The 25,281-nt window shown below is 42.6% G+C and overlaps 1 protein-coding gene across 1 annotated transcript in view; it reads right to left on the reverse strand.

The window, feature by feature from the left end:
• The window catches only part of LOC124722880 (vacuolar protein sorting-associated protein 13A-like), a 752,258-nt gene that overhangs the window by 677,789 nt on the left and 49,188 nt on the right, over nt 1-25,281 (reverse strand). Inside the window, exon 2 of the mRNA XM_047248017.1 lies at nt 9,635-9,871. Within this exon, the coding sequence (XP_047103973.1) occupies nt 9,635-9,775 (141 nt within the window). The 5' untranslated portion in view covers nt 9,776-9,871. The remainder of the gene's footprint in view (nt 1-9,634; nt 9,872-25,281) is intronic.

Consider the following 25,281-nt stretch of genomic DNA (forward strand, 5'->3'; position numbering starts at 1 on the left):
AATGAGCACTGGGGACTGTCAAGCATACATTACATACATCGAGCAGCTACCAGCATGCTTCATATGTATCAAATAGATCGGGTCACGCAGACGAAAATTCCGTCTTCAACTCAACCTAACTAAACGTAAACCATTATTTTCATATCTCCTAGTAGAAATAGGTAGCGAACAGGTAGCAAACAGTGCGAAAGCAGCTGAAAGTAATTCAGTTGCTCTTCATGATCCCGATACTGTAAACAATAAGCTTGAAAACGGAAATGATGTTCCAGATGTTTCAGACGAACGTGCCTCTCCGCCTTTATGCGTACATGGAAAGAGTCACACCGTTTTAGAAACGAGGAATACTGAGCCATTACCTGATAGTCATGTCCATGCCGGTAGTGTAGTTGAATATGGTATTACACCTGATACTAGAGTTGTCGAGGCAACATAAGGTAAACACGCCGACCCTCAAAGAGACGTCACCATCGCGGTCGGACAGTTTGCAACCAACAACTCAGTAATGTCCGTGAAGGCGGTCGTTCATGGTAACGCGTTTGGCGGTGCTCCGGAACCAAGTCTTGAAACTAAACCGACACACCCAGCGGGAGCATCTGCGGATTCACCACCAGGAACAATATAACAATCACAGATAAACATGACTGAGCCTATTGGTAGAGAAAAGCTGGATCAAGTTTGGATTAAAAAGTCTAAGAGAAATTTTTTTTGCGGGTATTAATGACGGGTGGCACGGCGATATTGAAGATGTAACAATGTCTGACTCAGAATCGATGTCCCATACCCAACATCAATTGTCTGCAGATAATGGTAAGGGAGGAAAGAAACTACAGAAGCTGGGGATTGTGTAGTCAAGCAAAACCAAAGGAAAATACACTCCTGGAAATGGAAAAAAGAACACATTGACACCGGTGTGTCAGACCCACCATACTTGCTCCGGACACTGCGAGAGGGCTGTACAAGCAATGATCACACGCACGGCACAGCGGACACACCAGGAACCACGGTGTTGGCCGTCGAATGGCCCTAGCTGCGCAGCATTTGTGCACCGCCGCCGTCAGTGTCAGCCAGTTTGCCGCGGCATACGGAGCTCCATCGCAGTCTTTAACACTGGTAGCATCCCGCGACAGCGTGGACGTGAACCGTATGTGCAGTTGACGGACTTTGAGCGAGGGCGTATAGTGGGCATGCGGGAGGCCGGGTGGACGCACCGCCGAATTGCTCAACACGTGGGGCGTGAGGTCTCCACAGTACATCGATGTTGTCGCCAGTGGTCGGCGGAAGGTGCACGTGCCCGTCGACCTGGGACCGGACCGCAGCGACGCACGGATGCACGCCAAGACCCTAGGATCCTACGCAGTGCCGTAGGGGACCGCACCGCCACTTCCCAGCAAATTAGGGACACTGTTGCTCCTGGGGTATCGGCGTGGACCATTCGCAACCGTCTCCATGAAGCTGGGCTACGGTCCCGCACACCGTTAGGCCGTCTTCCGCTCACGCCCCAACATCGTGCAGCCCGCCTCCAGTGGTGTCGCGACAGGCGTGAATGGAGGGACGAATGGAGACGTGTCGTCTTCAGCGATGAGAGTCGCTTCTGCCTTGGTGCCAATGATGGTCGTATGCGTGTTTGGCGCCGTGCAGGTGAGCGCCACAATCAGGATTGCATACGACCGAGGCACACAGGGCCAACACCCGGCATCATGGTGTGGGGAGCGATCTCCTACACTGGCCGTACACCACTGGTGATCGTCGAGGGGACACTGAATAGTGCACGGTACATCCAAACCGTCATCGAACCCATCGTTCTACCATTCCTAGACTGGCAAGGGAACTTGCTGTTCCAACAGGACAATGCACGTCCGCATGTATCCCGTGCCACCCTACGTGCTCTAGAAAGTGTAAGTCAACTACCCTGGCCAGCAAGATCTCCGGATCTGACCCCCATTGAGCATGTTTGGGACTGGATGAAGCGTCGTCTCACGCGGTCTGCACGTCCAGCACGAACGCTGGTCCAACTGAGGCGCCAGGTGGAAATGGCATGGCAAGCCGTTCCACAGGACTACATCCAGCATCTCCACGATCGTCTCCATGGGAGAATAGCAGCCTGCATTGCTGCGAAAGGTGGATATACACTGTACTAGTGCCGACATTGTGCATGCTCTGTTGCCTGTGTCTATGTGCCTGTGGTTCTGTCAGTGTGATCATGTGATGTATCTGACCCCAGGAATGTGTCAATAAAGTTTCTCCTTCCTGGGACAATGAATTCACGGTGTTCTTATTTCAATTTCCAGGAGTGTATATGAAAAGAGAGGCGAAGATTAACCTCACTCTCTGTCGAAAATTCAAACGTATTACAAGATCAGTAACAACGATTATAGGCAGGGGGACCAAGGAAACTTCAGTCACAGCCAGAAAAAAAAAAAAAAAAAAATTATATCCTAACAAAATTATTAAGTTGTTACTTTAAATATGAACAGAATATCAACTAAGTTCAAACTGTTCGTTACACAGCTGAAATGGATATAACATTACTGCAAGAACTCGAAACTAACGATCTACATGAAATTGTAGGATACAACATAATTCTCAACGGATCTGAAAGTGCTGGTACAGCGATATTAACAAAAGACGGTGTTCAAGTGGCTGAAATTGGGAGCTTATTAAGCTGTAGGGGAATACCAGCACAAATAGAAGATACATACTTTGTAAATTTGTATGACCCGTCTGCAAGCAGTCGTAGAGAGGCGAGGGGCGAGTTTTTCAGACGGGAAATCGTGTGTGTTTTACCAACGACATCGAAGAGGGTAGTATTTAGTGATGATTTTAACTCTGCTGTTAGCAAAAAAGACCGAAAGTCAAATTTTAACAGATGCGTGGAACTCAGATACATGGTTAGAAACTTAAATATGCTTGACACGTGGGAGGCAACAAACGCTGACTCATTAATGTACATCTACCGTAAACGCGGGCTACTTGAGCCCTGGAGGCTAGCTTGAGCCTAAAACAGAAAAATGTTGTTTGGTTCTCTGCGCACTCTCAACATCAGTGTAACGACGTAGGTTACTGCTTCTCTGGTAGGCGGCAGCACTAAGCAGACCATAGAGTGAGTCTAGGAGGTTTGGGAAGTCACCACCAGTAGCAGCACTGGTTATGCTACATAGACACGTGTTTGTTGTTTATTACACTCTGCAAACTTTCGTCTGTAGAGATATCAGGAATATCCTAAAACTGGAGGCAAGTGCATATTTAGTTTATCATCAAAGCCAACTGAGGGCAGTTCATGTCCTGAATAACTCATTAATTGTACAATAAGTAGTTAAGTACAACTCTTATACGTTACCCGTAACCACATTTCTTGCTGTTCAGTGTATTAATACGTTTGGGCTTAAGTTGCTCAAAAGAATTAAGGTTCCGCACGGGAAATCTTACTTTTGTGGTTGTTTTCTTTCAGGATTATCTGACGCAATGCCTTATAAATATATAAGACTACCTGGAAACCGGACATACACTGAATTTACTCCCGAAAAGTTGGAAGAATGCCTGGAAGCTGTAAGGAGTAGGAGGATGACACAGCGTGAAGCAGAGAGTGTTTATAATATTTGCAGAGCCACTATCAAGAGGATACTAAAAAATCAACATCCAGGCAAACCGGGGCACCTGAGAGTTTTTACGGATGAAGAGGAGCTTACGTTTGCTACCCACCTCCACATGATGTGTGACTTTGGGTTTCCTTGCGACGAACTTTATTTTAGATTTGTCGCAAAAGCTTACTTAGGACGACAGGGACGTACCATTGGTTGTTTTAAGAATAACTTGCCTGGAAGAGATTGGGTTACGTCCTTCCTACATAGGCATCCCAGTCGTCAGTTCGATTTGCAGCTAACATAAAAAGAACAAGACCAGCTGTCGATGAAAAGATTATCACTGAATACATTCAAAATGTGGGAAAACTGCTCAAGGACACCCTCCCTCCCTGAAAATGTCTACAACTATGACGAAACCGATATGAGTGATGATCTGGGTAGGGAAAAAGTAATTTGCCGAAGGGGTACTTAATACCCCGAGCGCATTGTGAACACAACAAAATCCAGCATAAGTGTAATGTTTTGTGACAATGCAGCCGGACAGTCCATTCCACCTTATATCATATATAAGGCCGAAAATCTGTGGTGAACTTGGATGGAAAGTGGCCCACCTGGGGCTAGATATAACCGCAGTAAGCATGGGCGGATCGATCTAGCAATTTTTGAGGACTGGTTTACCAGTCATCTGCTTACAATTCTTAAGAAACAAGAAGGTAAGAAGGTTGTAATTGGTGACAATCTTACTTCACACCTCAGCATCAATGTAATTCAGCTCTGTGAAGAAAACAATGTGCACTTTGTTTGTCTTTCACGTAATTCTTCCCACCTCACTCAGCCACTGGATGTGGCATATTTTATGCCTCTCAAAATGAGGTGGAAGGATGTTCTTGACCGTTGGAAGCAATCAGATGCAGGTAAAAGAATCGGCGTGCTTCCAAAGGATCAGTTCCCAATACTGTTGCGAACTGTTTTAGTCCAAACATGAAAAGCAACCTAAAGGCATGTTTCAAGAAAGCTGGACTGGTGCCTCTAGATAAAAATCAGATCACACGCCGTTTGCTAAATCAAGACAAATCCAAGGCAAATGTAGACTTGTCTATAATTGGGGATGCATTTCTTCAACGACTTCACGAGAAGAGGGGCGAGTTTGTTACACCTCGCTCTACTAAGAGGAAAAAACTCCAAGTGCCACCTGGACAGAGTGTAAGTGTGTCTGATTTCTGCTCTACCAGTAATACCAGTGCCTCCGTGGAAAACACCCGACACCAGGAAGAAAGTCCAAAAATGAAAGCATCTTCAAAAACAACCAAGACCACCAAACGAGAAAGAAAACAAAAATTGGAAGACTCCACGTCAGATGAAGATGACGCATTCAGTTTGGGATCAGGAGGTGACAGCGACATCAGCCTCCACAATAGTGATGGGAAACATATAGGACACTTATCTATGACTTCTTGCCAAACCAAAGGCAAATCAACACCATCACCGGCGCCTGTAACGAAAGATGACCTAAAAATAGGCAAGTGTGTTATTGTAAAATGGAACGAGAAGGAATACCCAGGAGTCATCCTCGCTATAGAAGCAGAAGGTGTTAGAGTCGACTGCATGGGGCCTACACTAAAAGCCTGGAGGTGGCCCAAAAATAAGCATGTCTTGTTGTATAAATCTGAAGATGTGGTAATGATAATAGAACCCCTAAAATTAATAAAAAGAGATTTGTTTTCTTTAACTGGATTCTAAACATTGTTATATCCCTACATTCTATTGTTTGTACAAAATCTAAAAAGTGTTGTTCAAAATTAATGTTCAAAATCAATATTTGCCCTTAAAATAAATGTTTGGAAGTTCACTGGATGTTCAGAAATTACGTTGTTCAAACAACCATCAACCTACTTGGACCTAAACTGCCTTCAAATGGTAGTATCTGTGGGAATTACAGTCTGGGTTCAAGTAACCCAACCGTAAGGTTATCTTGAGTCCAAATGAAATAGAAAAATAAAAATATTTACTACGTCACAAACAATGCGTACTGCATGTTAAAGTATCCATAATAAACGGTAGTTTAATAATATAATGTGAGTATGTCGGTGAAAAAAATCTTTTGTACCCATTTTTAAATATAATGTCAGAAGTTTCAAAATCTGGGCTCAAGTATCCCGCGTTTACAGTACGTCACTAGCCATTCAACTAATAGAATAGACCGAATTTACGGTTCACAAGATTTAATATGTAACGTCACTAAGTCAGAAATCTGAGCTGCAAATTTTTCCGACCATTGTGCCTATATTATCAGAATCAGTTTATAGAAGCTAACAAATTTCTGCGGAGAAATTTTGGTGCTGGAAACATGGAAGGCCTGCGTCACTAACATAAAGAAGTACCCCAGCAGATGAAATTGGTGGTGGATCATGCGAACCCAAGCTACGGAGATTGCTTAAACAATATGTCTACAACAAAAATGAGAAGGAGAAAAGTACAAAGAAATTTTATTTCGTGTGTCTCCGAGAACTGTTCCAAAATACACGAGATATAACCACTAACAGTTTACAGATAAAGCAGATTGAAGCACAGCTAATGTCAGTGCAGAGACAAAAACTAGAGGGTCTGAAAATGAGGTCCATAGCTGACAATATTATCCATCAGGAGAAAGTGTCGCTTTACAACCTCATCCGAATATTGAATTTTACCTCAGTTATTGGGACATATTGAAAGAAGAACTAATTAGCATATTCCACGATGCATGGAATCTCCAAAAGCTTCCCACAAACTACCCCGAAGGGCTCTTCCTATTGTTAGCCAAGAAATACCCGCCAACAAACATCCGATAACCTTGATGAACACTGACTACGAAATACTAGCTAGAGCAGTAAACACAAGGTTAAGCGACGTAATGAGAAACATGATAGGAGGTTACGAAACATGCGTAGTTCTGGGGCGCAGTATAAGTGACATCCTGAGCGACTACTGTGACATAACAGCCATCACAGATATCTGTAACACAAGAGATTCTGTAAGAGCTATTGATTTTTCGAAAGCTTTCGACCAGATCTCTCACAGTTTTCTACTAACAGCAATACGGAAACTGGTATCTGCCACATATTCTCCCAACTTGTCTGAGTCATTTTGCAAGGAGCTTAGTCCAAAATTGTGGTCAATGGGTAACTAACTGGACCATTCGATACAAAGCGGTGGGTCCGTCAAGGTTGCCCCTACCGATGGCCCTATGCGTAATTGTGGTCGAGTGCCTCTTATAGAAACTTCACAGCCCACTCCCAGGCTTGGTCTTACTAGGAAAGACCGTATGTTGAGCATTTGCAGATGATCTGAGCATATTTGTTCGGACACAAGACCGGCTACCGCACCCAAAATATTAACTGAACGCCTACTGTGCAGCAACAGGGGCCATGAACAACTGTAACAAATCCAAGATAGTTAATTTAGGGAAAGGTTTACTGTTGGAAGAACAACAATGGTTATCCACGGCAACAGCGATACGAGGTCTAGGGCTAGATCTCGTTTCTGACGTGGACGCAGACTAGCAACTGGCGATCGATGTTGAACAAATTTAGGGCCAGCATACAGCTATATTTCAAGCGAAGTCTCGATATGATTCAGAAAGTAAGACTTGTGAAATAGTTCACCTTACAGAAAGTGTATTACATAGCACCATTTTACTGGCACCAGCGCCAATAGCCAGAAGTCTACTATCATCGACTGTATATTTCGTATACGGTGTAAATGTTTTTAAGGTAAACTGCAGCACGCCAACATTACCGTTTGAAGAAGGTGGGACCGAAATAATAGATATTGACGCAAAATTCAAAGCTTTAACAGTAAACAGGGTCCTTAAAAAATCAAAATTCAGCCCCACTAGCTTGGCAAGTATACTTCTGAAAGCAGCTCAGCCAGGAAGCCACGTAACACCCGTCAATACTGGTAAAATACATTCAAAGCTCAGCTTTCTCAGAACCTCCATAGTCGAGAACAGTTACGTAATCCACGAAGACAAAATGTTCAATACAAAGAGATGATACCATCATATTAAGAAACCTTCAGTTGCTAACAGAATGCAAACTAAACACCCTCATGTCAACTGGCCTGAAGTGTGGAAGAATATTCACAACAAACAACTTACGGCAGATTTTAGGGCAGAATGGTACAAAATTGTGACTGAAACGATTCCAGCGTGCACGAAGTTACTCTGTCAATCTTGCAGATTCACCGAATTGTGATAGGTGTAATGAACAGGATACACTTATACATCGGTTTAAATGTAACCACTCGCGCTAAATCTGGAATGGACGCAACAGAAACTTACATCAATACTGCAGACGGCACCGCAGTATGTCAGGGTACAAGAAATTGTGACACCAGACCAAAAACGATACACTGACCAGAAAAGCAGTACGATAATCTGGCTATCGGATCAATTCGTACACTACGTGATAACGTCAGAAACACCTAACGGAATTTAAGTTTAAACTGACAACATTACAACATGAACTGCGGAACAAACGAATTTATCAAAAGAATTTTGCAAACTACGTAGGAGTATTGTATCCGTGCATCTGAGATATTAAGACCAGTCTATAGACTGCTGAATAATTTCCTTTTACTTTGTAATTAAGATTAATCCTTTTACTCATTGTGTTACTTGTATTTAGCTGCATCTTACGATAGCGAAGTTGGACACAGGTGGTTGAAAGGAAATATACTACAATGAAAGACGATAAATACATTTTAGTTACTCCTCTAATTTTCCTGACAAATAAACAAGAACCTTAGTTTTAATAGATTACAAGCGGTTTGATTTGGGCAAAATATCAATCTTTTTTTGCATTTATAAAGAAGCATACATTTTGTTTTCAGAAAGAAGACAGGCATGAAGGATTTCAGAAGAAGGAAAAATTACTTTACAATTTAAGGATGAAGGAATAAGCAACCATCAAAAGGGACTTATGCCTTTTCTTTTGCAGTTCCACGAAACGGAAAAATTTTCTTATCATTTAATTTACAATTAAAAAGAAATTTAATTTAAATAAATAACAAAAAATAAATAAGTTGTGACATGAAACGAAATATTTACATTTGTTAATTTCTTAGGTTTTCCAGGAGAATTATTATGTTTTAACAAACAAGATAAAATGCACAGCACCTAGGCAGAGAAGGTAACTAAAGGGCAGCGAATGGAAGGGCTGTAAGGGGATTGAGTGAGGTTCATAAAAAAAGGGTTAGCAGGAGATCCAGGTTCGAATCCCTGTCCGGCACAAAGGTTCAACTTGCCCCATTCATATAAATCAATATCCACAGACAGCGAATCTCTTTAATTCCCTTGTATCTTGACACAAGAGTTAATCGCAGCACAAAATCAACGCACAAAATGGGTTGGTTTCTTTTTGAAATGGTCCAAATAAAGCTGAGGTTCTTGTTTTCATATCTGCTGTTGGTAAGCATCAATAAATGCTATAGCCGTCATGCAAATAGCTGCTAGTTTATTCTACACGGAAAATTTACCGCAGTCACACTTGCATGTCCCTCCAGCTATTTCATACGCCTTTCATCTACTGTTGTCTAGTACAGTATTAGGCAATTACTTGATGTTTTCACATTTGGTTACGTTTTTCGGATGTATTTCATGTGGATAATTTTCCAAAGAAGCTCAGCTATTGCTGAATTCAGCTACCAATATCTTCATTGTCGAAAATTAAGGAGCAAATTCCTTTGAAAACTTACGTACATGTACACTAATTTTAGTTGACAATAGTATGGGAGGGCAGTATTTCCCTCTATCCATTTCAATGGAATAAATACAAAACACTTTCAAAACCATATAAACAAATCTTTACTGGAATCAAGTGAAACACAAGCAACAAAAACAAACATATTAAAACAACATTTCATTGATTCTGTCAGAGCTAGAAATTTTCTCCTTGTGTTTGTAATATAGCATAATATCTAAAAAGTGTTTGTGTTTCATCCGCGGTTGAAGCTCTCCCCAAACTTCAAACACAGACAGAAGAAGTATCATTATAATTAACAGATTAAATACTTACCAGAGCTTCAGGCTTGATTCTGAGATCAACAAGTTGTACATTTCCGCTGAAAATTCCAATATTTAGGCTTTCGATGTCGAGATCTTGAATGTATTTGCCGAGATAACGGTTGAGAACCGTCGCCACTACTCCCTCGAACATGGCGGATGTTTGTTGTGATCACAGCTTCTGAAGTCCCATCTCTTGTTCAGTTAGCTATCGCTAACTTCTTGTGCAGTGGGTTTTATCATTTTCAACCTGAAATTCAGTAAGAAAATAAAATTTCATTAGGCAGGTTCAGTATTTATTTTCGTCAATGGTGACACTTACTCAACTTTGAAGTAGTCGTAAATGAGTAGATAAATATACAGGGTGCAACGGGTGTAAGTGCAGATATTTCTGTTGGTAGTTGATTACGGTGTACTGGACCTTATATCAGTATTTACGTCGTTTGCAGTCTAATAATTGTAACTATTACAAGTTGTGTGTTTTTAAATTGGGTAGTAACTCCAAGTACAAGTGGACAAGTGGTCGCAAAACAGTTTATCTATACTGATAGGCGTATTCCACTTCGCGGTCCAGGTATGGCCATGTATAAAACATTAGGTCGTAAGGTTTGTGACGTGTTTGTGGGAAGACTGTTCGTCGCAGAGAAAAAACGACCAACACACTGATGGTTAGACATACACTACGTTTTCAAAAGTATCCGGTCACCCACAAAAACACGTTTTTCACATTAGTTGCATTGTGCTGCCACCTACTGCCAGGTACTCCATATCAGCGACCTCAGTAGTCATTAGACATCGCGAGAGAGCAGAACGGGGCGCTCCGCGGAACTCACGGACTTCGAACGTCGTCAGGTGATTGGATGTCACATGTGACATACGCCTGTACGCAAGATTTCCACACTCCTAAACATCCCTAGGTCCACTGTTTCCGATGTGATACTGAGGTGGAAACGTGAAGGGTCACGTACAGCACAAAAGTGTACAGAGGCGGACCTCGTCTGTTGACTGACAGAGATCGCCGACAGTTGAAGAGGGTCGTAATGTGTAATAGGCAGGCATCTATCCATACCATTACACAGGAATTCCAAACTGCATCAGGATCCACTGTAAGTACTATGACACTTAGGCAGGAGGTGAGAAAACTAGGATTTCATTGTCAAGCGGCTGCTCATAAGACGGTAAATGCCAAACGACGCCTCGCTTGGTGTAAGGAGCGTAAACATTGGACGATTGAACAGTGGAAAAACGTTTTGTGGAGTGACGAATGACGGTACATAATGTGGCGATCCGATGGCTGGGTGTGGGTATAGCGAATGCCCGGTGAGCGTTACCTGTCAGCGTGTGTAGTGCCAACAGTAAAACTCGGAGGCGGTAGTGTTATGATGTGGTCGTGTTATTCAAGGATGGGGCTTGCACCCCTTGTTGTTTTGTGTGGCACTATCACAGCACAGGCCTACATTGATTTTTTAAACACCTTCTTGCTTCCCGCTGTTGAAGAGCAATTCGGGGATGGCGATTGCATCTTTCAACACGATCGAGCACCTGTTCATAATGCACGGCTTGTGGCGGAGTGGTTACACGACAATAACGTCCCTGTAATGGACTGGCCTGCACAGAGTCCTGATCTGAATCCTATAGAACACCTTTGGGATGTTTTGGAACGCCGACTTCGTGCCAGGCCTCGCCGACCGACATCGATACCTCTCCTCACTGCAGCATTCCGTGAAGAATGGGCTGCCATTCCCCAAGAAACCTTTTAGCACCTGATTGAACGCATGCCTGCGAGAGTGGAAGCTGCCATCAAGGCTAAGGATGGGCCAACACCATATTGAATTCTAGCATTACCAATGGACGGCGCAATGAACTTGTCATTTTCAGCCGGATACTTTCGATCACATAGTGTATTAATGTAAAACATATAAAAATATTTGCACTTACATCCGTTACACCCTGTATATGAGAAACACAACACAAAATATCGTTCATAATGTATAGAAATATTTTTTTGCATCTACTTTTTAGGAAGAGAACAACAAAATAAGGTCAAGCTTAGATATCTTCGTATTCGTTCTGGAGTGATTTTATGCGTTGAAACAATGTTGCTTCAATCTCAGTTCAATATTTCCACATTTTCACAGACCAGATACCGCTTTTAATTCAATTCGACGCTACATTTTGCTCTGCGTATTTCTTTCTTTACTCAAATGCACAAATTATTTATGATTTTTTATTTATATATCTTGAGCAATATTTTTTTAATTAACTTACTAAGAAAATTTTGATCTAAAATTTTCACCCACTGTTCTGTTCAATAAGACGCGTGCAAATACAGACGTTCCATGCCTCTCTGCCAATCCCGTACTGACGTTTGCCTCATGCAAAAGGAGACTGAGAATTTGCAGAAGGTTTTTTGTGTCCTCAGTGAATGCAGGCCTTACGTATTTCAGAGTGGGTTTTCACATAAAGCAGGTGCATTTGTTGTTGTGCCAGTGTGAGACTTTCGACATCTGTCCTTCAGACTTAACATACCTGTTAAAATACTACTTTAAACCTATTAAGCGGTCACACCTAGAAATATGTCGGATGTGATAGGGATCTCATGGCCGTACAGTTGTTGAGAATATGTACCGTCAGAGTGAGGCAACTGTTTAACTAGGCTCGTTGCCTGTTTTTGCATTGGTTATTTGTTTTAAACCACTACTAAGAGCGAGAAGACAGGTCCGAGTGTGTGCGCCAAGGGATTTCAGTGGTATAACAGGTGTGACGTGAAGTCACTTGAGAGGTATGTACCAATTTTTACGTAATTTCAAAGATGTGTCCGTGCTGTAATTCTTATCATTCAGTGACGTCATTTTACACTAATGACTAGTGTTGCCTATGAAGCCTATATTGAAAAACTCTACAAAAAACTATATACGTATTTCCTGGGCCGGATACTATGTAAAGGTGGTCAATGTATACAGGGTGGTCCATTGATCGTGACGGCCCAAATATCTCACGAAATAAGATCAAACGAAAAAACTACAAAGAACGAAACTCGTCTAGCTTGAAAGAGGAAACCAGATGGCGCTATGGTTGGCCCGCTAGATGGTGCTGTCATAGGTCAAACGGATATCAACTGCGTTTTTTTAAATTGGAACCCCCATTTTTATTACATATTCGTGTAGTACGTAAAGAAATATGAATGTTTTAGTTGGACCACTTTTTTCGCTTTGTGATAGATGGCGCTGTAATAGTCACAAACGTATAAGTATTTGGTATCACGTAACATTCTGCCAGTGCACACGGTATTTGCTTTGTGACAAATTACCCGTGTTAAAATGGACTGTTATCCTGTACGATCTCATCCCCTTCCTCCACCTCCTCCTTTTTCTTGAAAGGATACGGATCCTGTACACCTCCCGTAAACTCGATCCTCCTCACCCGCTAGTCTCCCCGATCCTCTCCCATCCCCGCCCGCTGCCGCGCCTGTATTCCCACGTCCCACCCGGTCTCCATCTCTCCACCCTCCTTACCCTCTCCCAAGGTGGCTTCCGCCAGCTCCATCTCCCTGATGATGCCCTCCTCCCCTCCATCTACCCCTCCTACCAACTTTGATCCTCCCACCCTCCTCCTGTGTTTGCTCCTCTGGACACCCTCCCTCCCTTCTCTCCCTCTTCCCTCCCTCCTCCTTTTCTTCCCACTCCTCCCCTGAGCTTCCACTCCCCTGTCCCTCTCCTCCTCCACCCATCTCCTCAGCCATTGGCATCCTTGTTCTCCCCTCTCCCTCACCTCGCCCTTATTCCCCTCTTGGCAGGTCCCCGGACTCGCGCACGCTAAGTGGACATTCGCGCGCCGGAGATCATCGCCATCAGTGTCTCGTGTGTGCCGTCGTGTTTAGTGTTCAGTGTTCACCGTCACACTCCATCGTTCACCAGTGCCATCGTCATCATCAGTGTTTGTGCTTCGTGTCAACGGTTTGTCGTGTGGATTGTCATCGAGTGTGAACGGCTTCATGTTTTTTTATGTTCTTGTGTCTACTGTTTTTTCCCGCCGTTTTTCCAAGTCATGTATCTTCTCTGTTTATATCATTGTGCTATCTTTGGCTGAAGAGAGGTGTATTGTGCTGCTGCCAGCCTACCTGTTCTCCGGGTTTTAAAATCACAATAAAGAAAAAAAAATGGACGGTTTACCAATTGCGAAAAGGTAGATATCGTGATGATGTATGGCTATTGTGATCAAAATGCCCAACGGGCGTATGCTGCTCGGTATCCTGGACGACGTCAACCAAGTGTCTGGACCGTTCGCCGGAAAGTTACGTTATTTAAGGTAACAGGAAGTGTTCAGCCACATGTGAAACGTCAACCACGACCTGCAACAAATGATGATGCCCAAGTAGGTGTTTTAGCTGCTGTCGCGGCTAATCCGCACATCAGTAGCAGACAAACTGCGCGAGAATCGGGAATCTCAAAGCGTCAGTGTTGAGAATGCTACATCAACATCGATTGTGCACCCGTACCATATTTCTATGCACCAGGAATTGCATGGCGATGACTTTGAACGTCGTGTACAGTTTTGCCACTGGGCACAAGAGAAATTACGGGACGATGACAGATTTCTTGCACACGTTCTATTTACCGACGAAGCGTCATTCACCAACAGCGGTAACGTAAACCGGCATAATATGCACTATTGGGCAACGGAAAGTCCACGATGGCTGCGACAAGTGGAACATCAGCGACCTTGGCAGGTTAGTGTATGGTGCGACATTATGGGAGGAAGGATAATTGTCCCCCATTTTATCGATGACAATCTAAATGGAGCAATCTATGCTGATTTCCTACGTAATGTTCTACCGATGTTACTACAAGATGTTTCACTGCACGACAGAATGGCGATGTACTTCCAACATGACGGATGTCCGGTACACAGCTCGCGTGCGGTTGAAGCGGTATTGAACAGCATATTTCATGACAGGTGGATTGGTCGTCGAAGCACCATACCATGGCCCGCACGTTCACCGGATTCGACGTCGCCGGATTTCTTTCTGTGGGGAAAGTTGAAGGATATTTGCTATCGTGATCCACCGACAACGCCTGACAAGTTGCGTCAGCGCATTGTCAATGCATGTGCGAACATTACGGAAGGCGAACTACTCGTTGTTGAGAGGAATGTCGTTACACGTATTGCCAAATGCATTGAGGTTGACGGTCATCATTTTGAGCATTTATCGCATTAATGTGGTATTTACAGGTAATCACGCTGTAACAGCATGCGTTCTCAGAAATGATAAGTTCACAAAGATACATGTATCACATTGGAACAACCGAAATAAAAAGTTCAAACGTACCTACGCTGTGTATTTTAATTTAAAAAACCTACCTGTTGCCAACTGTTCGTCTAAAATTGTGAGCCATATGTTTGTGACGATTACAGCACCATCTATCACAAAACGAAAAAAGTGGTCCAACTAAAACACTCATATTTCTTTACGTACTATACGAATATGTAATAAAAAATGACGGTTTCTATTTTTTTTAAAACGCAGTTGGTTTCCGTTTGACCTATGGCAGTGCCAGCTAGCAGGCCAACCATAGCGCCATCTGATTTCCCTCTTCAAGCTAGACAAGTTTCGTTCTTTGTAGTTTTTTCGTTTGACGCTTATTTCGTGAGACATTTGGCCCGGTCACGATGTATATATATATATATATATATATATATATATATATATATATATATATATATATATATATATGTGTTTTGATCTTAAGTGTCTTATAATAAGAAATTTGTTCATCGCACCCACACATAGACTGGCGCGTCCCACCTTTACGTGACGATTTCCTATTGGCTCCTCTCCCCTACAACATGAGATTTGCTTTTGTGTTTAAAACAGTTGTTATTTTATGGTTTTTGATTGGATACACATTTTCTTGTTCACTGCCTCCAGGTCGCGTCTTTGCCATTCTTCATGGGACTATAATAATTATTAGTATAAGTATTACTGCTGACCAGTGTTGCAGCTTGGTGTGCTAGTTATCTTCCTGAATGGCTCAAAAATGGTTCAAATGGCTCTAAGCACTATGGGACTTAACGTCTGAGGTCATTAGTCCCCTAGACTCAGAACTACTTAAACCTAACTAACCTAAGGACATCACACACATCCATGCCCGAGGCAGGATTGGAACCTGCTACCGTAGCAGCAGCGCGGTTCCGGACTGAAGCGCCTTGAACCGCTCGGCCACAGAAGCCGGGTCCTGAATGGCGCAGCCGCCTTAATGATTCAACTTCTCATGGTCTCACGGATGAGATATTCGACTCCATATCTATGTTGACGTGTTGTCCTTAACGTTGGCATGTTTTCACATTGTATTTCGATTTATTCCCTGTTTATTCTTAGTGCTCAGATAACTTCTATTATGCATTCTGCGTTATTTGTAGCTCTTCATAGATTTTTTCAGATTGATTTGATGATGTATGAATCGAAAGGCGTCCTTAAGAAAAGCAATCACCACAGTGCCCGTGACTTCCTTGTATTCTTTATAGTGTCCATTACAACAGTGATACAACTTTCAAATTTCAGTAGTATGTCTAAAATGACCGGAACTAATGAAAAACCGCCAGAAAAAAAGTTGCTTAGGAAGTGATAAAACATAAGACCCAAATTTTATGTCATTAGTTTTTTCTTTCGTTATGATAATGGTTCCGCTCGTTACGAGGTCATTATAATCGGAGCAATGGCTCATTTCGACAAAATGTATGGGAAGAAATCTCAACAGTGATCTTGAATAATAGAAAACCGACATGAGTGCTGACAGCACGGCGTTTGAGCATGGCTCTTTCCGAACACAACACTGTTTCAGCGTATCTAACAACTGCACTTCATATGGGGCTTGTACAACTAGTACAGAACGACTGCGTGCAACCGAGGATGACGTGAAAACTCTGAAGCAAATCGGGATGATTCTCGCAAAATACGGAGGCCGAAGAGCTAAAGTAATGTCTTTATTGGTTTAACTATGTACTTCTTTGTTTATATCGCATTAGTCTGTCAATGATTACCCGGGAAGCCGTTGCCAGTGACATGTAACAAAGATTGGAAGAGCAGTCATTTCAGTTACCATGGTGTTCATTTTGGGTGCAAGTGCTTACCTTTCACTACTTCTATGCTTAATGTCAGCTATTGTTGACACATACGATTGTGTGTGTGTGTGTGTGTGTGTGTGTGTGTGTGTGTGTGTGTGTGTGTGTGAGGGGGGGGGGGGGGGGGGAGTGGCATTCAGTATTCACTCATCGTAGAAATTTGCTGCCTGTGAACATAAAGATCTAGTGATAGTTTTTTTTTCCATTTTTACACTGTTATTGTGAAACCTCTGACCTATCTTCTTGCAGTACCTTACCACGAATAGCAGTCATTTTTATGGCCAACCACTTCATTCTTCATCGTGAACGTTGTTATAGAGTTATCTAAATTTTCACAACTGCTCAGTCCTTCCCTCACTGCTCAGTCGCCGCAAATCTCGTGGATGCGGAGACTAACGTGTGCTGCGGCCACATTTGGTGCATCGCTTCCAGAATCTGACACACGGAGGCCGTTAATGTTCCCTGAGACCCGTCAGCACTCGTTCTTACGTCACACTAAGTTTCTGGTACCCCGGCCCAGCGAGTCTGATGTCCCGTCAGACGACACGGAAATCGATGACGGCGGGTAGGCGGCGCGGCTTCGTCTGCGGACACTGCTGTCGCCGCCGTCGGGGTCTAGCGGCGCCGGCAACTTCCCGTTAAGGCCGGAAACGCGGCGGCTCCGTTGTCAGTTGTGACTTCTCTGCGCTACAGTATTGATGTCGCGACACATCTTTGCCTTAGTTCTGAATTCGCTACGTCTTACAAGGGATCGCGGAATTATTTCAAATTTAGGACAACATAATGTGCAAGTAGTAAGGCGTACTGCTTATCATATTTCGAGAAAATTACGAGAGAAGTTTTATGCGTCGAATATGAGACCGGTACTTCGCAGCTCTGACGTGGGATGGCGGCGCTCAAGTGGTTAGCATCCAAGCTATATACTCGCTGGACTGCTGGATCAAGTCGTTTTCATTTTTCTTTTGTTTTTTAAATTTATATTTTTTTAATACTGGCCATATCATTTCATATAGATGACATTTGAAACGCAATGTAATGAAAAAATATGTGTATTTGCATGAAAGTTCCTTGAATTTGAGATGTTATTTGACAGTTTTCTAATTGTAATTATTACCACAAATGTTATATTTATAACTATCGACAAGTAATCGACAAAACGCACAATTTTTTTCCTCAAAATGTATCCCTGTCGTAATTTGCGAATATAGTCCGCTTCTTGAAGGAGACTATCACAGTACAAGAACGCGTCTTTTAATCGACCTTTTGCAACAGCATTATGCATTGAATTTTCGTGACATTAATCATCCGCAGTAGTACCTTCTTTTTCTTAGTAAAAACGTAAATTTTGTGATTTTCAAAAAATTTGCACATAAGCCATTTGTTCTCAAAAACACATCCGACAAATATTTGTATATTACTTTATGTTCTGGCATATTGTAACTCATTGTATTATTGAATAAAGTTATTACGTCTTCATTTATAGATGTTAGACTGGGGCTTTCCAAGTTTGTTCCTTGTACTTGAAACCTGGATAAGCGTCCCCAAGTGCAAAGCCGTTCCAGGTGCCTTAACCGATTGCAAGTACAAGAGATTTCGCAAATTACGACAGTCATAGGTTTTCAGGAAAACTTTATGCGTTTGGTCGTTTACTTACGGATAACTACAAAATTTATTGTAACAATTAGAACCAGTAAATAGCGAAATCCCACTGGAAATTCAATAAAAGTTCATCGTAATACACGTGTATTTTCATTATATTACCTTTCAAGTGTCATATATATGGAGTAAAATAAGCAGTGTTGAAAAAATATACATTAAAAAATTGAGCAGGACTCAATTCAGTGATCTAACGATTACCAAGCTTGAACACTAACCACTTAACCACTGCCAATTCGTGGTTACAGCAACAACATATTGGTACATATTCGACGCATACAACTTGTTTTGAAATTTTCTCGAAATTGCCTAAGTAATACACCTTACTACTTGCACACTATGTTGTCCTAATGGACTGCAAATATGCAGACACGAAACACGAACATGTAGGATGCTAATGAAGTTTGTTTTATTTAAAAAGCTTTACGATTTTTCACATAAGAAATTCATAGGCATTGCTTTTCAGCTCGCATTCGTACATAAGTGACAGTCATACGAGGAAGAAAATAAATAAAAAAAACTGACGATAATACATGAAGCGATGGAACATGTTAGGGTAAAAGAAAACTAATCAAACGATGTCTTTCATATGGTAGATGCCAGTAACCGCAAGGACTGAGGTCAGGGGACCTGGCAGGCCAAGCATGACGAAAGTGGCGGCTGAGCACACGATCATGAAAAATAAAGAGTTACAACATCCAAAAGATGATTATGATAGTATACTACTCACAAACATGTAACACGTCATAAGAGCCGGCCGCGGTGGTCTAGCGGTTCTAGGCGCGCAGTCCGGAACCGCGCGACTGCTACGGTCGCAGGTTCGAATCCTGCCTCGGGCATGGATGTGTGTGATGTCCTTAGGTTAGTTAGGTTTAAGTAGTTCTAAGTTCTAGGGCACTGATGACCACAGATGTTAAGTCCCATAGTGCTCAGAGCCAACGTCATAAGAAGAACGGTCTTAAAAAGATCATAATCGACATTTACCGGAGACGAATGTCACGCCTTACCGATGAATGGTTTCAAACAGGATAAGAATAGCTGCTCCCAATGAATGTACCGGGTGATAAAAAAGTGAGTCGAAATTTGAAAACTGAATAAATCACGGAAGAATGTAGATAAAGAGGTACAAATTGACACACATGCTTGGAATGACATGGGGTTTTGTTAGAACCGAAAAAATACAAAAGTTAAAAAAATGTCCGAAAGATGGCGCTTCATCTGATCAGAAAAACAATAATTAGCATAACAAAGTAAGACAAAGCAAAGAATTGTTCTTCACAGGAAATGCTCAATATGTTCACCATCATTCCTCAACAATAGCTGTAGTCGAGGAATAATGTTGTGAACAGCACTGTAAAGCATGTCCGGAGTTATGGTGAGGCATTGGCGTCGGATGTTGTCTTTCAGCATCCCTAGAGATGTCGGTCGATCACGATACACTTGCGACTTCAGGTAACTCCAAAGCCAGTAATCGCAAGGACTGAGTGAGGTCAGGGGACCTGGGAGGCCAAGCATGACGAAAGTGGCGGCTGTGCACACGATCATCACCAAACGACGCGCGCAAGAGATCTTTCACGCGTCTAGCAATATAGCGCCATCCTGCATAAACATCGTACGTTCCAGCGGGTGTTTATCAGCCAGGCTGGGGATGATGCGATTCTGTAACATATCGGCGTACCTCTCACCCCTCACGGTAGCAGTTACAAAACCAGAATCACGCATTTCCTCGAAGAAAAAAGGCCCGATAACGGTAGATGTGGTAAATCCAACCCATACCGTGACTTTCTCGTCGTGCAATGGAGTTTCCACGACAGTTCTAGGATTTTCGGTAGCCCAAATTCTGCAGTTGTGGGCGTTGACAGACCCTTGGAGCGTGAAATGAGCTTCGTTGGTCGACAACACGTCACTCAACCAATCGTCATCTTCCACCATCTTTAGAGACGCCCACACCGCAAACGCCCTCCGCTTCACTAAATCGTCAGGTAACAGTTCATGATGCCGATGGATTTTGTACGGATAGCATCGGAAGGTACGTCTCAGTGCCAACCAAACAGTAGTGTATGGAATGCCGGTGCGACGTGCGACTGCACGAGCGCTGACTTCCCCGTTCATAGACGAACCCGCTACAGTCTCCATTTCTTCCTGAACTGTCTCAGCAGCATTACGCCTTGTGCTCGGTCGGCCACTACGGGGTCTATCGTCTAAACAACCCGTGGCTTCGAACTTCGAAATCATTCTCGCCACAACTGCATTTGTCAACGGACCTTTACCCGTTCGAATCCCCATCCTATGGCGATAGGATCGTAACGCTGAACTAGCACATTCCCCATTCTGATAATACAGCTTCACTAAAAGCGCCTTTTCAGGTAACGTCAACGTGCTGCGACTGCTGGCGCATCTGATTCTCTCTCTCATTACAACTCCTTTTATACAACATTGTCATGCGCAGTCACTGACGTTTTGCTGCCCAGCGCCATCTGTCGGACATTTTGTGAACTTTTTATTTTTTGTTCTAATAAAACCCCATGTCATTCCAGGCATGTGTGTCAATTTGTACCTCTCTATCTACATTATTCCGTGATTTATTCAGTTTCCAAATTTATACTGACTTTTTGATCACCCGGTATATTGATAAAATTCCAGTTGATAAAATGAACACTGTTGATAACATACACACGTTTAATCAGATCATCGTACCATCGATGCATGTTGACGGCGAACACGACTCTCACAAGCTTGCCGCAAAACACTACATTCCTGTGAGGCCTACGTGACTCGTAGAGCGTACGCAGGTGTAGAAACGATCCTTCCCGCCTAATTTTGAGGTTAGGCGTTTCATTGGCCCACCGTATTTCCCGGTAGAAGCTCCTAGATGTTCCTATTGGATTTTTCTCTGCAGAAGGGCGCCAAAAAACAGTAATCATACGTGCTCTTCTCGAAGGCTGATCGTACTGGACCCTCAATCAGAAAAAGGCGACAGGGGATTGGTCGGTCAGAACTACGAAAAATCGGGCATGGATCCCTCCTTTTTGCTGGAGAGAAGTCAGTTCGTCTTGTGGTCGCGGAGAGTGGTGTTTCGATTGCCTTGGGTTCGCGAAGAGTATAGTTCAGATTACGAAGAATAACTTTGATGCAGAGTACAACTAGATAAGAGTAGGGATTAACAGAGAACAATCTCGCTGCTGAGGGTATCTGCAATTTTGGGAATTGTATAAATCAGATTTTTGTTGGTTGCAGCAGATGGGTGGTGGAAGACTACGGAAGTAGCTGCCAGGTAGAACAACTTCAGTCTACCAGTTGAAATGGTAAGAGTACACATAGTTGTAAGCGAAATTAATGAGAAACTTAGGTCACAGTGTAATTTGTCTCATTCTGGGTAGTTCAGTTTGGTTTTGCGTGTAAATACACACATAATAAGTCAACGTAGAACAATACATTCAGTGTATGAAAATGATCGGCTTACGCCTTTAGAAAAGCAAGGCTATACGCTGGTCCATCCTGCTATTAACCACCAAAGCTTTCATTACTGGAGCTTTAACTGACCACGCCACAATCGACTCGTACTTCCTCTTTAGTATTCTCTGCTGGTATACCAGTGACTCTTGTCAATTTCCATAACTCCTTTATGCTTCAATCTCGCATGACTAACATTCCGCTCCATCGCAGCACCCATTTCCTTAAGGCACAGAGTTCGTCTCATACTGATCTCTCTTCTCCTCAGTTTTCACTCTGATTCGGTTTCGTACGGGACAGTAATGTGTGGTAACCTTCCATAATTTTACTGTTTAATTCAATGTCAGTCGTTAAAGAGAACGTAAATAAATGCTATAGTTTGCAGTGCTCATCTTTGAATTACCAAGTTTCCCAGTCCCAACGTTATCACAGTCGGTAGTTAAATCAGAAAGGTGAAAATTGCATTTAAAGATCAAGTAGTCGTCTCCATAAGACTGTAGTGAGACTTGGAATTCTCTCTCTTAAATTCAAGGCTGACATGATTCATTTGTGGTTAGAACTCGCTATGGCCGCTGTACTTATGAGTGATGACCAATTAAAACTATAAAAGATGGGATATCTGCTGAGAGAAATTGCTAAAGTGTTCCAGTAGGACAGGAATGAACAGTTGTTACCAGTTCATAAATTTTTGTCAATTGTAAGCCTCAGGTATTTCCCAAGATTGATATTACCAGTAGTGAGAACAGATCAATGAGTATCTTTCAAGGTCTTGAAGAGAGGAAGTGGATTACCCAATAAAAATGTTGTGTGCTACTTAGAAAAGACTTCCTGCTGTTCACATATTCGTAACGACCGAAGTTACATAAAAGGAAATCAAGCTGGTTAATGCTCTCTGGTAGCTAAATAACATTTAATGGATACTTTTTTTCTTAATTTGCTTCTGGACAAATGTTACTTGGTGTTCTCAAGATGAATGGGATACCCTGTGTAATTGTGAGACGGAGATACAGAATCCAAATCTGAACTTCGACACATTTCCAGTAGACATAGTCTCTGGTCATAAGTTATTAGTTATTGACTTTTTATTAAAGCTGGAAAAACTGCAGAAAGGTAGGCAGTTGAGGAGTTTGAATAGGCAGTTGAGGAGTTTGGATCTTGATAAGTTGGAATAACTAGAGGTTATTGATAGATTCAAAGAGAGCTTTATGCAACGACTTACTGAAATAGGTAAAATAAATGCTAAGAAGATGAATGGATAGCTTTGAGACACGAAGGTGTGAAGGCACCCGTGGAACAACCAGACATAAAGACAATGCCAAGTACAAATCCTTAGATAAAAGACGAGTTACAAAATGTAATTTCAGATAGGAGAAAATATATAAAAATGTAGTGAAAAAAGCAGGTAAAAGAAATACAGAAATCTAAAAAAAGGTGATTGATAGAATATGAGAAGTCGCAAAATGGGAATGATCAGCGGGGAAACCTCAAGCTGTAGAGGCCTCTGTGAGTAGAGGAAAGCTGGATTCTGGATATAGGAAAACTAAAGAGCCCTTTGGTTAAAACGGAAGTAGCTGTACGAACATCAAGAGATCAAATGGAAAGCCAGAAGAAAGCAGAGAAGGGAAGGCTAATATGTGGAAGGGACAACTGTAAGGACTGTACAGGGTGGTCCATTGATCGTGACCGGGCCAAATATCTCACGAAATAAGCGTCAAACGAAAAAACTACAAAGAACGAAACTTGTCTAGCTTGAAGAGGGAAACCAGATGGCGCTATGGATGGCCCGCCAGATGGCGCTGCCATAGGTCAAACGGATATCAACTGCGTCTTTTTTAAATAGGAACCCCCATTTTTTATTACATATTCGTGTGGTACGTAAAGAAATATGAATGTTTTACTTGGACCACTTTTTTCGGTTTGTGATCGATGGCGCTGTAATAGTTACAAACACATGGCTCACAATTTTAGACGAAGTTGGTAACAGGTAGGTTTTTTAAATTAAAATACAGAACGTAGATACGTTTGAACTTTTTATTTCGGTTGTTCCAATGTGATACATGTACCTTTGTGAACTTATCATTTCTGAGAACGCATGCTGTTACAGCGTGATTACCTGTAAATACCACATTAATGCGATAAATGCTCAAAATGATGACCGTCAACCTCAATGCATTTGGCAATATGTGTAACAGCGAGTAGTTCGCCTTCCGTAATGTTCGCACATGCATTGACAATGCGCTGACGCATGTTGTCAGGCGTTGTCGGCGGATCACGATAGCAAATATCCTTCAACTTTCCCCACAGAAAGAAATCAGGGGATGTCAGATCCGGTGAACGTGCGGGCCATGGTATGGTGCTTCGACGACCAATCCACCTGTCATGAAATATGCTGTTCAATACCGCTTCAACCGCAAGCGAGCTGTGTGCCGGACATCCGTCATGTTGGCAGTACATCGCCATTCTGTCGTGCAGTGAAACATCTTGTAGTAACATCGGTAGAACATTACGTAGGAAATCAACATACACAGCACCATTTTGATTGTCATCGATAAAATGGGGGCCAATTATCCTTCCTCTCATAATGCCGCACCATACATTAACCCACCAAGGTAGCTAATGTTCCACTTGTCGCAGCCATCGCGGATTTTCCGTTGCCCAATAGTGCATATTATGCCGGTTTACGCTACCGCTGTTGGTGAATGACGTTTCGTCGCTAAATAGAACGCGTGCAAAAAAACTGTCATCGTCCCGTAATTTCTCTTGTGCACAGTGGCAGAAGTGTACACGACGTTCAGAGTCATCGCCATGCAATTCCTAGTGCATAGAAAATTGGTACTGCTGCTATCGATGTTGATGTAGCATTCTCAACACCGACATTTTTGAGATTCCCGATACTCGCGAAATTTGTCTGCTACTGATGTGTGGATTAGCCGCGACAGCAGCTAAAACACCTACTTGGGCATCATCATTTGTTGCAGGTCGTGGTTGACGTTTCACATGTGGCTGAACACTTCCTGTTTCCTTAAATAACGTAACTATCCGGCGAACGATCCAGACACTTGGATGATGTCGTCCAGGATACAAAGCAGCATACATAGCACACGCCCGTTGGGCATTTTGATCACAACAGCCACACATCAACACGATATCGACCTATTCCGCAATTGGTAAACGGTCCATTTTAACACGGGTAATGTATCACGAAGCAAATACCGTCCACACTGGCGGAATGTTACGTGATACCACATACTTACACGTTTGTGACTATTACAGCGCCATCTATCACAAAGCGAAAAAGTGGTCCAACTAAAACATTCATATTTCTTTACGTACTACATGAATATGTAATAAAAAGTGGGGCTCCTATTTTTAAAAAACACAGTTGATATCCGTCTGACCTATGGCAGCGCCATCTAGCAGGCCAACCAT

Source organism: Schistocerca piceifrons, chromosome X, assembly GCF_021461385.2.
Source record: "Schistocerca piceifrons isolate TAMUIC-IGC-003096 chromosome X, iqSchPice1.1, whole genome shotgun sequence".
Taxonomy (NCBI): Eukaryota; Metazoa; Arthropoda; class Insecta; order Orthoptera; family Acrididae; genus Schistocerca; species Schistocerca piceifrons.